Source organism: Canis lupus, chromosome 4 (assembly GCF_011100685.1).
Source record: "Canis lupus familiaris isolate Mischka breed German Shepherd chromosome 4, alternate assembly UU_Cfam_GSD_1.0, whole genome shotgun sequence".
NCBI classification, from domain to species: Eukaryota; Metazoa; Chordata; class Mammalia; order Carnivora; family Canidae; genus Canis; species Canis lupus.
The window spans coordinates 60,536,644-60,549,630 of record NC_049225.1 but is presented as its reverse complement, the minus strand read 5'-3'; the positions used below and the strand labels follow the sequence as shown (position 1 = coordinate 60,549,630).

At 46.2% G+C, this 12,987-nt stretch overlaps 1 protein-coding gene across 5 annotated transcripts in view; it reads left to right on the top strand.

Moving 5' to 3' along the window:
- Window positions 1-12,987, top strand: part of AFAP1L1 (actin filament associated protein 1 like 1) — a 59,661-nt gene that overhangs the window by 41,912 nt on the left and 4,762 nt on the right. For all 5 annotated transcript variants that reach the window (XM_038535069.1, XM_038535072.1, XM_038535070.1 and 2 more), the window contains 8 exons: window positions 310-403; window positions 645-797; window positions 1,978-2,189; window positions 4,053-4,198; window positions 4,792-4,864; window positions 6,126-6,237; window positions 10,011-10,175; window positions 12,193-12,371. In XM_038535069.1, coding sequence (XP_038390997.1) covers window positions 310-403; window positions 645-797; window positions 1,978-2,189; window positions 4,053-4,198; window positions 4,792-4,864; window positions 6,126-6,237; window positions 10,011-10,175; window positions 12,193-12,371 — 1,134 coding nt within the window. The remainder of the gene's footprint in view (window positions 1-309; window positions 404-644; window positions 798-1,977; window positions 2,190-4,052; window positions 4,199-4,791; window positions 4,865-6,125; window positions 6,238-10,010; window positions 10,176-12,192; window positions 12,372-12,987) is intronic.

Sequence of the window (12,987 nt, the reverse complement as noted above, 5' to 3'; positions counted from 1 at the left end):
TTACATTAATATCCCACTTAAGTACCTTCCCAAACCCTGTCACATACTGAATGTGGACAATCCTAGGAATTTATTGCCATGTGTTATATACAATGAGTCGCCTGGCTCACCAAGATGACGAGAGATTCCAAGACACAACTGTCCTAAGTCAGCATGTCTCCCCATACCTGGTATAGTGTCAGGCACAGGAGAGGTGCTGACAAATATCAGTTAGGTGATCATCATGTGCAGAGGCTGGGAGGGTTGAACCAACAAAAGGGGACTTCTGAGTGTGCCCGCTGACACGGGGCTGTCTGTGTCCCTCCCCAGAGACTGTCCCAGGAGAAGCAGACCTCAGACTCGGACAGCCTGAGCATGGGTGACAGCTGTTCTACTCTAGGCCGCCGGGAGGCCTGCGACCACGGTAGGAGCCTCTGGGGGCTCAGGCCAGAGAATGCCAGAGCTGGGAGGGGACTTGCACCAGCACACGGTGGAGAACGGGTCCTGACTGCTCTGGGGATCTGGGGAAGGTCACCCGGCCTGTCCACACTGCAGTGGCAGCCAGGCCCCGTGTGCAGGCTGAAAGGGCAGTGGGGAAGGCTGGGGTGGGTGGATCTGGGGCTTGGGGCTCCCTCCCTTCAGGTAACCCATCTCCATGGCAACAGGCAAAGGGAAGAAGAGCAGCTTGGCAGAGCTGAAGGGTTCAGTGAGCAGGGCCGCAGGCCGCAAGATCACCCGCATCATCAGCTTCTCCAAGAAGAAGCCGCTGGCTGATGACCTGCAAACATCCTGCCCCGATGAGGAGGTTCCATGCTGCGGTGGGTCCTGGGGAGGAGGATAATCAGACCCTGCAGCTGTGGGTGCTGGGCTAAGCCAGAAAACCCTCTAGGCCTCCCTCGCTTGCTTCCAGGGCAGAGGAGAGAATTGCACCCAACCCACACTCCGTCAACAGTCCACGCCTTTCCATCACTTCTCTCCTGTGAGGCCCTGACACTCAGGAAAAGCCACCTGACTCCCTATCTCTGTTTCCCTGTGACCTCAGCTCCCATCACTGCCTGTCTGTGGACCTCAGTTTCCTCCTCTAGGATGGGAGGAGATTATCTTATTTCCTCTCAGCCCATAACATGCCAGATGTGTTAAGTTACAACTCAGTCTTACAAAGCAATTTCTTGGACAAAAATATTTAAGTACTTATAAAGGCATTCAGTGTGAGTTAAACGTGGTTATAAATGCCCTCAGTGTGAGTTTAACACGGTTTGGAAGGGAAGACATTTTATTCTGTTCTTGTTAACGCAGTGTCCTGGATGTATCCTGGAATCCAAAAGAAAATTCTGTATTTTGGATATGCAGTAATACTCCATTAAACCTCAAAAAAACATTATAAAATCACATGGCTATTAAGAATTATTTTGTAACCAGTGAATCGGGGCATGTTATGGGAGAAAAAAATCATTTGAGTCTAACATGTTAAGAGTGATAAAAAAAAAAAAAGAGTGATTTCTAAACCCGTTGGTCATCAGCCTGTGCCCTGCTCATTTTAGAACTTTCTCTTGGGTAGATACTTTTATTCCCACCTGCTGCCACCAGGTGTCAGCATCACCCATTATTTTCTGTCTCACTAATGGTTCTGGTATTTGGGGAGGAGGAAAGGCAAAAGGGATGGTTGTCCTTTATTCACCTATGCCGTGTTCCCTGGCCCTTTTCACCGAGCTGGGTTTGGTACGAGGGCTGTGTAGCAGTACAAGAATGTGATTATCTGTCCCCATTTCAGACAGGGAAATGAAACTCAGGGAGCAGAGGGGGCCAAAGGTCACAGGACGGCCCAGAGAGCATGAGCTGATCTGGGACCCACAAGGCCTTTTTCCAGCTAGAGAATGAGGGTTGTCCGGGTGCTTTGCCCCCAGGGTGTAGACAGACCCATGCAGACCCACAGCTCCCACCTGGGGCTTCCCCAGGGCCGGCTGTCAGGGGGTCATACCACCCGTCTCCCCCCCTCAGGCTATCTGAACGTGCTGGTGAACCAAGGCTGGAAGGAGCGCTGGTGCCGCCTGAAATGCAACACTCTGTATTTCCACAAGGATCACACGGACCTGCGGACCCATGTGAATGCCATTGCTCTCCGTGGCTGTGAGGTGGCCCCGGGCTTTGGGCCCAGACATCCATTTGCCTTCAGGATCCTGCGCAACAGGCAGGAGGTTGCCATCCTGGAGGTGAGAGGAGAAAATCCAGGTGGTTCTTGGTGGTGGCAGCTGAGAGAAGTTTGGGCTTAGATATGGGCTTTTGTCTTGGGGGCCTTGCTGCTGACGTTGCACAGCCCAAGGACAAAGTAAGCCCACCTGCTGCCACGTGACCACAAAGGCCTGCCAATTAAAATACAGGGCACCCCCTTAAATTTGAATTTCAGATAAACAGCAATGTTTTGTTTTGTTTTAAAGATTTTATTTATTTATTCATGAGAGACACAAAGAGAGAGGCAGAGACACAGGCAGAGGGAGAAGCAGGCTCCCCGTGGGGAGAGTGATGCGGGACTCGATCCCGGGACCCGGGGATCATGACCTGAGCCAAAGGCAGACGCTCAACCACTGAGCCACCCAGACGTCCCAACAATGATTTTAATGTAAGGATATCCCGAGCACTATTTAGGATATACCTAGACTGAAGAAGTATTCGTTGTTTATCTGAAAGTCGAATTTAACAGGGCATTCTGCATTTTTATTTGCTAAATCTGGCGACCCTAGAACCAAGGTTTGTTTATTCTCCCCTATATTAAAATCCCAAGCCTGAGAGGCATCTCGTCTGATCTATCCCGAATCTGATTCTGGAATCCCCTCTAAAAGCTTCTCACCAGTGTCCGGCCACCTCAGGTAAACCACTGCCCTTCAAGGCAGCCTGCCCCTCCCTCCGGCAGCTACATTTTTAGAAAGGTGTTCTCCACACTGAGTTGAAATCTTCAAGCTTCATGAAGCCAGTAACCGTGCCTGTTCTGCATACTTTTGGTTTCTCCAGAACCCAGCATGATGCCCAGCACATACTGAGGGCTCAGTTACTATTTGTTGAACAAATGGCTGAATGAGAATGTTTTTCATGGTCGTTCCTACCCTGTGGCACTCACCCTCCTCCCGGAGGTCCTGCACTATGGGTGGAATCTCTCTTCTATATGTCATTTGTATGGCTTTTTAGAATTGAAAATGCAAACACTGGAGGAAAAGTAAGAGAACATTACAAACAAGGAAACTGAGGCCAGGGTTGCCAGGTGCCTTGTCCAAGACTCCAAAGGGGTCAGTGGCCTGTTGGTCTGATCCAAGAACGAAAACCCAGCCTCTTGATCTTGTTTGCTTTGCCGAGTACCCACTGCCTCACCCACTTCTTAAATCTCGAGAAATATTGTCTCTGTCACTCGTTTTTTTTTGTTTGTTTGTTTTTTTTTTTTTTTTTTTGGTAGGTTGGGATAGGTCTCTTACTTTTCTTAAATTAGACACAGAACTTTCCGGCAAGAAGTGTTCATCCTTTGGTCAAGTTTAGCATTTGTGTGTTCAGTTGATGTTATAAGAATGCTCTTTAAATGAGAACTAGCAGAGCTGTGGGTTTAGTTAACCAGTAACTTGTTGGCAGTTTTCCTGCTTGCAGTTCTACAAATAATTGGCAGTTATAAGAAAAAATTTTTTTTGATTTTTTGATTGCATGAGAAATAGTCTCCTCCAGTAATAAGTAAATATGTAAAAAAAAAAAAAAAATTTCAGGGAACACCCAAATGCTGTTTTCACATCTAACTGGTCATAAAGGTTCTGAGGACAGTGTGTGTGTATCTTAGAGAGATGGTCAGGGAGGGCTTCCCCAAGGAGGAGGCATTAAGACTGAAACCTGGATAAAGAAAAGGTGGAAAAAAAGAAAGAAAAGGTGGAAGCCACTTGGAGTTCTGGATGTGTGTTGCAGTCCTGTTCCTCTTGGATCCCTAAGTATTGGGTACATAGCAGGTACTGTGCACAAATATGGGTTCGGCGAAAGTGAACAGGTAGCCTGAGCCCCTAACAAACCAAAGTGAACTCATCAGCCTGTTGCCTCCTCTCCCTCAGGCAAACTGCTCAGAGGACATGGGCCGCTGGCTTGGGCTGTTGCTGGTGGAGATGGGCTCCAGAGTCACTCCCGAGGCGCTGCACTATGACTACGTGGACGTGGAGACCTTGACCAGCATTGTCAGTGCGGGGCGCAACTCCTTCCTGTAAGGGGCCCACACCCCACAGCCCCCCTGCAGCCTCCCAGAACCTCTGAGTCTGGCATGGGCACTGGGAGGGAAGAGAGGAAGATCTGGGGAGGACTCTGTTTCTTTGGGAAGTCAGGGTGGGTGCCTTCCTCCTCCAATAGGCAGGAGCGAGCTGGCTAAGGGAGGTAGCCCACAGGTCAGGGGAAGCTGTGGATGCAATGAGCAGAAGAGAAGAAACCCTTCTGCATGGTGACCTGGGCTCAGCTCTTAGGCCACGGAACCTCAGGTTCTCGCACCCTTGGCCATCAGGGCTGGTACATGCATTGGAAGAGCCGGCCAGCGGCTTGGGGTGGTTGCCTGCCTCTTGGATCCTCTGTGTTCACTTAGAGAATGGAGGGGATGAATTACTCACCTCTCAGTTGCTTGTGAGAATCTCATGGGTCACCACCTCTGAGACCATTAACACAGCAATGGCCCAGCACTGCCTAGCTTGGTTGTGTTACTAACCTTCTAACATCCATCACAGAATCAAATAAGAGTGGATAGAAAAGCACTATAAGCCAGAAAATGTCTTCATCATTGCCATCGTCATGACGCCTTCTATTTTCTAGATATGCAAGATCCTGCCAGGATCAATGGCCTGAGCCCCGTGTCTACGATGATGTTCCTTATGAAAAGATACAGGTGCGGTCCCTGTGGCAAAGGCCATGGATTACCTCTTATTCTCTGTCACTACTCCAATTTTCCCATACCTCAGAGAGTCTAGAAAAGGGAGTCTTAGAGGTGAGAGCTCAGTGTCATCCAGCACTGTCCAAGGCAGGGGTCCTGGCGTGCAGACATGTCTGCTCTCCTTGGCAGCTTGATACCCTCTAAGACTCCTTTTTCTAGACTCTCATCTCTAGACTCCCATCCTTCCTCTGCTTATATGGTTTTTCTTCAGATTCAGATGAACCAGTGTATGCAGCTCGAGATCTTTCTCGAGATCTCAGTTGCAGAGATTAGCTGCAAGACAGCTTAGTACCTAACGGCATGAACTTTGGACTCAGGGCTGAATCTGAGTTAGCTTGGGCTTCACTTCAGATGAATATTATAAAACCTACTCAATTGGATCATTGCAAGAACTAAATGAAATAATATATGGAAAAAAATAAAAATTAAAAAATAAAAGAAATACTATATGGAAAGAGCTTAGCAGCACCTAAACACTGGAATGTTTCACATGCAGTAAATAGTACTATCGCTATCAATATCATTATTATATTATAATCATATTCCATTCATGGTTCCCTGAGCTCTGAGCGGATTCTGAGTGCACTCTTCATGCACAAACGTAAAGTGCCTGGGTGGCACAGGGGCACCTGGGTGGCTCAGTCAGTTAAACATCTGCCTTTGGCTCAGGTTATGATCTCAGGTCCTAGGATCGAGCCCCTCGTTGGGCTCCCTGCTCAGTAAAGAGTCTGCTTCTCCCTCTCCTTCCCTCTCTCTCAAATAAATAAATAATTTTTTAAAAAATAGATAGCCATATTATTATGTAACTTCCACCATTGGCTGACATCATCCACGACTTTTTATCTTAACTGGGAATGCTTATATTTAGCAATTGCAGAAATTTTGGAGGATACTTCCAAATGATTTGAAGACAGAAATATCTATGATATATCAAATATGGTCACCCACAGCCCTCGAGACTTCCAAATTCTCCTCTCAACAGATATTCCAGTTTAGGGGTTCCTTCTGCAGCCCATGACAGGAAGGTATGAGGATCAAAGGATATACGCTAGTAGAAGTAGTCTGTAAATTGTTGAGTGTGGCCCCAGTTTAAAAATGTAAGGCCAAGATACCAGAGGTCCTGCAATGCTCACCAACCACGCTTGGACCAAATACACCCCTGCATGGAGGGCTCTGAGCCTACCTGAGCTTTACCTTCTTTCTCCATTTTCCGCAGGACGAGGAGCCCAAGCGACCTGCTGGGGCCCAGGTAAAACGCCATGCCTCCTCCTGCAGTGAGAAGTCCCATCGAGTGGATCCACAGGTCAAAGTCAAGCGCCATGCCTCCAGTGAGTTCTGGATGGGAGCGAGGGAGGGAAAGAAACGACTGACTGGGGGGATCTCAGATCTGATTCCTTCAGGCATTGGGCAAATAAATTAATGAATAAAGGGAGATGTAAGAAAATACTCTACCATAAGAAAAAGGACAGCACGAGCCAGGGGTAAGGGGCAGCTAGCATGTGACCTCAGAGGGAAAACGAAAGGGAATGGGGTTATAGGGGAAGACTGTAAGAACCAGGCATGCTGGGATCCTTGGGTGGCGCAGCGGTTTGGCGCCTGCCTTTGGCCCAGGGCGCAATCCTGGAGACCTAGGATCGAATCCCACGTCGGGCTCCCTGCATGGAGCCTGCTTCTCCCTCTGCCTATGTCTCTGCCCCTCTCTCTCTCTCTCTCTGTGACTATCATAAATAAATTAAAAAAAAAAAAAAAGAAAAAAGGAACCAGGCATGCTCAGGCTCCACTTATAGGACCAGCCACTACACAGCTTCAGCCCATGGCTCCCATGCAACAGGGCCAGCCCAGGTTTGCAGGTTATTTGACACCAGAAATCTTTATATGAAGATTTATATATGAAACCTACTTACTTTTTAATAATAGTGACTGATTTTCAAAAATTTTAACACTAAAGAAGGCCAAATATGTTTTTATGCTGCAGTGTGGCATATATATGTATACACATATGTTCACATATAAAATTCATCCTCACATTGTGTCTGTTCCAAAGGCTAAAAATATTTATAATTTCTGATCTGCGGTAGAACGTGGAGAAATGAAGCCCTCCAAATACCCTTGAGGCAGCTGCCGTGAAAGGCACCGCTCACTCCTGTGTCCCAGCCTGAGCTCTCCCTAGCACCCCATGGGAGCTCAGTGAGTTGCCTGATTGCCACACTGCACAATAAAGGCTAAGCAGGCCAGACTCTGGTAAATTCTGTTTGATTTCCAACACTAATCTCTGCTCTGATGTGATTCATGAGCCAGCCAGCTTCCAGTAGGACAGCATATTCCAAGAATCTTCCAGTTATTGCTTTACAGTTCTTCCCCCTGCCCCTGAACAAAGTCAAGTTCAGTTCCTTGCTTTTTGAAGATTTATGTTTAAAATACTTTTCTTTATTAGATCCCTACTTCATTAATGTAGATGATCTCTTCTGAGGGTCAGGAGACCTGTATTCCGTTCCCCCACTTGACCCTTAAATTGCTCAGTAACTTTGAAAAGGGCCCTTCCCCTCCCTGGGTCTGAGTTTTCCCACTGAACAGTCAGGGGGTTGTTGTATAACATTCCTTACACTACTTTTGTCAGCACTGGAAATACAGGCCTTTACGGGATGCCCGTTTTCAAATGGAAAAGTAGGGGCACCTGGGTGGCTCGGTCGGTTAAGCGTCTGACTCTTGATTTCGGGTCAGGTCATAATCCCAGGATCATGAGATCAAGCCCCCACGTTGGGCTCTGTGCTGAGTGTGAAGCCTGCTTAGGATTCCCTCTCTCCCTCTGCCCCTCCCAACTACGCTCATGCTCACTCTCTCATCTGCTCTAAAAAAAGAATTAAAAAATAAAAATAAAATGGAAAAACAAACTGAAATTAAGTATGTAAGATTAAAGAAATCGGAAAACATTCAAAACCACCACAACAAAAATAACAAAACACAGATTCTTTCTTCAAATTAAATGTTATATTGAAGTATAGTTTATAAGAGATACAAAAGCGGTGCTGCTCTGGCTGGAGCTAGGAGATCCACTGGTCCCCTGCATTAGCCTGTCAGCAGTCACTGTGAAATCACAGGGCTCTTTGCAGGGCAGTTGGAAACCACAGATCTAGCCCAACAGTGTGTCTCAGATGAAAGCACCGAAGAACATTGAAGTGTCTTGCCCAAGATCATGTTTTAGTTGCTGATGACTCTGTAATGAATTACTCAAAATGTAATAGCTCAAAAAGTAAAGATGTGTTAAGTCACAGTTTCTGTGGGTCAGGAATCCCGGAGCAAATTAATTATTAGTAGTTCTGGCTTGGGGTCTCTTGAAAGGTTGCTAAATCTATTTCATTTTATTCTCTATTTGTGTCCTTCCAACTCTGGAGGTGTTGAAGTACTATGTATTTTATAAAATATTGAGGATAACAGATGGTGTTTGGGTTTTTTTTTTTCAAAGATTTTATTTATTTATTCATGAGAGACATAGAGAGAGAGGCAAAGACACAGGCAGAGGGAGAAGCAGGCTCCGTGTAGGGAGCCCGACGTGGGACTCGATCCCAGATCTCCAGGATCAGGCCCTGGGCTGAAGGCAGCACTAAACCACTAAACCACCTAGGCTGCCTGGTGTTTGGGGTTTTTAAGGTCCTTATTGGCTACAATATAACACTGACAACACTTTTCTGGTCTACCGTTTTATTTTCAGTTTGCCTGCCTAAGTCTTCGAGAAAAATCCCCCTAGGATACCATTGTGTATCTGGGACATTGGGGGAAGTATAAGTCCCCTTCTCTTTCCTCCATGCTTTATTTATGATCAGGCTTGAACTATAGTGTTGTTGTGACAAGAACTGGTTGTTCATGTGTCACCGGGTAGCCACTGTGATCTCTACAAGAGCTATAGAGACAAACCCCCAATTATCAGTAAGCCAAGGGAATCACCCCAAACTCCACACCCTACCAACCAACTTAAAAGGGCTGTTGAGTGAATGTCTGAAACTAAAATAAGTAAATAAAAATTTCCCTGAGACATCAGACTGTGGCATTGCCCCAGCGAGAACAGTAATGCATGGCACAGAGCCTGGAGTTAGACACATATGAGCTCAAACTGGGCTCTGCCTTCATTAGCAGTGAGACCAACCTCCCTGTGCCTCTGTTCCCCCAACAACAAAACAGAGCTAATAATAGTAAGTATTTATGAAGATTAAATGGAAATGAATGTAAATGGCCTAGTGTATAGTAAATGCTCAATCAATTTTTGCCAATTATTGTTATTGTCCACCATAATGTAGAGCCTGCAACAGATTCCTGGGCCCCTCTCTCTCCCCCCACCCATTTTCCAGGAATAAAACAGGCAATGCCTGACTTTAGTCCAAGGTCTTGATTCTCTGTGGCTCTGGGTTGGATGTCCCTGTCTACTTGTCTTATATATACCTGAGAGTTGACTGCAAAATGCCCTTTTAAAACTAAAGTGTGGGGGTGCCTGGGTGGCTCAGTCGGTTAAGCATCTGCCTTTGACTCATGTCATGATCTTGGAGTCCTGGGATTGAGCCGCAGGTAGGGCTCCCTGCCCAACAGGGCGTCTACTTCTCTTTCTCCCTCTCCCTCTGTGTGCTTGCTTGCTTGCTCTGTCTCAGATAAATAAATCTTTTTAAAAAATTTAAAGTGTGCTATACACCACAAAATTTACTTTATATCATTATCTGACGTTTACTAAGCACTTCCACTAGATACTGTACCGAGTATTTTCCATGAATTTAAAACTTACCACAATGCTAAGAGGTAAATTTGATCAATGTCCATATTTACAAATGAGGAAACTAAGCCCTAGAGGGAAGCACAGAAACACCTCTATTCACTCCTGCCTGATATCACACAACTAGTAAAGGGCAAAAGAGAACACAAGCCTTGGTCTGCCTCATTCCAAAGCCCTTGTTCCTAGCCCCTGTGCTCTGCTGCCTCCTTTCTGCTCCTGTTTTCTTGAGGGAGTCACACGCTAAAGATATAGATCTAAACATTCCCATTTTATAGATGGAGAAGTTGAGGCTGAGAAAGATGCTAAGGCCACCCAAGTACCTTTGCCTGCCTTATATCTCTGCAGGCGCCAATCAGTACAAGTACGGTAAGAACCGAGCTGAGGAAGATGCCCGAAGGTACCTGGTTGAAAAAGAAAGGCTGGAAAAAGAGAAGGAGACAATCCGGACGGAGCTGATGGCCCTAAGGCAGGAGAAGAGGGAGCTGAAGGAAGCCATTCGGAACAACCCAGGTACTATGTGGGTGTGTCCTGGGGGAGGGGGGGCAGCAGGGGGCAGGCCCAGCCTTGACACCTCCCATGGCAGAGGTCACCTGGTTATCCAGGACAGGTGCGCTTCTCCTCCTCTTTTTCCTTAACATCATCATCATCATCCTTCCTAATAAAAGTGCCATCAATTCAATAACTGCTTTTAGGTAAGGGGATGAAAAAGCATCACAAAAATGTGTACACTTAATGTAGTAAAATTCAAGCTGATTTTAGAAAAGTTAAAATGTGGGAAACAGAGTGTGCCTTAGAATCAAGGAAATAAGAGGTATCATTTTGAACCTCACATTAAGTCACTCATTCGCAGAAATGCTCAGTACCCAACTGTGTGAGACACTGGTCCTGGTGCTAGGAATAATGGAGATCGTCCCAGGATCCTCTTCAGAAATCCAGAGGCATGAGCCCTGCAGGCCCAGCCTGCTCTGGGCTCTCTGCCCCCCATTTTCTGCTGTTTCCTTTGAACTCTCTCTACAGCTGTGGCTTGGCATATTTTTAGCCTGAGCTGTGCACACATGCTTGAGGGAACAGAGGCCTTGTCTTTTATCCTGCTCAATTTCTTTCTATAGCACATCACTTTGTAACATTTATTTATAATGTTTATCATTTTTATTTATTGTTATTTCTTTCTCATACACACACACACACACACACACACACACACACACACAAACATGAGAACCATAAGGGCAAGGATCTTTGCCTGTTTTTTTTTTCACTTATAAATCTCAAGGACCCAGACCAGCACCTGGTACATAGTAAGCACTAAGTACTCAATAAGTATTTACTGAATAGATGAATGAATGAATGAATGAATGAATGAAAGAAAGAAAGAAAGAAAGAAAAAGAAAGAAAGAAAGAAAGAGAAAGAAAGAAACTTTTAAAACTGATTAAGACCCAACACAGCTCTTGGCACAGAAAAGATGCTAATACAGGTTTATTAGTTGACTGAGTAAGCAGCAAAATCCCAGTAGGAACCCATGGTTAATGTAAAGCCATATACTATAACTCAGTTACAAGTAAGAGAAACCAAAGTCAAGCTGGCTTAGAGATGAAAGGAAGGGTGTCTGGGTGACTCAGCTGGTTCAGTGTTGGACCCTTGACCTTGGTTTGTGATTTCAGGGTCATTAGATTAAGCCCAGCATTGGGCTTTGCACACACAGTGGGGAGTCTGCTTCTCTCCCTTGCCCCTCCCCTTGTGCTCACTCTCTCTAAAATAAATACATCTTTTTTAAAAAATCCAAAAAAAATTTTTAAAGAAATGTAAAGAAACATGTAGGGGTGCCTGGCTTGCTCAATTGGTAGAGCATATGACTCTTGACCAGGATCATAAGTTCAAGCCCCATATTAAGCTTAGAGCTAACTTAAAAGGAAAAAAAATTAATTGGAAAGCTGAGTGATCAAGTGTAGCAAGGTCCAGGGATTTAAATGATGTCATCACAAAGTATATTTCTCTAATTCTGGCTACTGCCTTCCTCTATGTTGGTTTCATTCTGTGCCCTTCATGGTGTTATAATGGCTGCACAGCCCTGGTCCTCACCTAGTCCTCAGCTGCTCCAGCAGAGAAAACTTCTCTTCCCAGTGGACTCTACAAAAGCCTCAGAATTCACTCTGATTGGACCAACTCTAAACCAACCACTGTGAAAATGGAGATATGATTATGGGCCAGGTTTAAATTATGTGCCAACCCCTTGAACAAAAATTGAGGTCAGTTCCATCCAAATTATAGGGAAGGGGAGGAGAAAGGTGGTTTCCCTGAGGAAAATCAGGATTCTATATCCAGAAGGTAGGGAAATGAGTCCAGGGCTGGTAAAAACCATACAACCCAGCATGAAGCTGGAACTTTAGATCCAAAATCCATCTCTTAATCCTGACAAAGGGCTGGAAAAGCCCTCTGGAAAGGACAGACTAGAACCTGAGGTCCTGCCAAACCCCCTGATGCTTCAAGCCAGGCTCGGCTGTTTCTCATCGATGTCTCTGGATACAGGAGCCAAGTTAAAGGTTCTGGAGGAAGCCGTGGCCTCCCTGGAAGCTCAGTGTCGGGCCAAGGAGGAGCGCCGGATTGACCTGGAGCTGCGGCTGGTGGCTGTGAAGGAGCGCTTGCAGCATTCCCTGGCCGGGGGCCCGGCCCTGGGGCTCTCCGTGAGCAGCAAGAACAAGAGTGGGGTGAGTCCATGCCCTTCTGTGCCAGGGGCACCTGCTTCTTAATCCCCTCACTTGCTGTCAAGCTTCATGATCATCCTTTGAGGGTAGGAGTTATGCTCATTTATAGATGACCAAACAGACACCCAGAGAGGAGAGGGAACATACTGAAAGAGAGTCTCCCAAAGAGGACAGGGCACCACTAAGAAGGGGACTCTCTGGCCTATGTTGTCTCCTCTGCAGCCCTACCATTTGACTTTTTATCCTGAACCCGAAGTAGCCTTCAGGTTATTGATAATTTTAACTACGATATGTTGAGTAAGAATAACATGTTTGAACAACCACCATAGGTCCGTATAGCATTTTTTTTTTTTAAAGATTTATTTACTTATGAGAGACATAGAGAGAGAGAGAGGCAGAGACACAGGCAGAGGGAAAAGCAGGCTCCATGCAGGGAGCCCGACGTGGGACTCGATCCTGAGTCCCCAGGATCACACCCCAGGCCAAGGGCAGGTGCGAAACCGCTGCGCCACCCAGGGATCCCTCGTATAGCATTTTAACCTCTATTATCTCATATGATCTTCATGGCAATGGTGGGAGATAGTGCTAGGTGTATTCAAGCTACTAGATGAACAAGGAA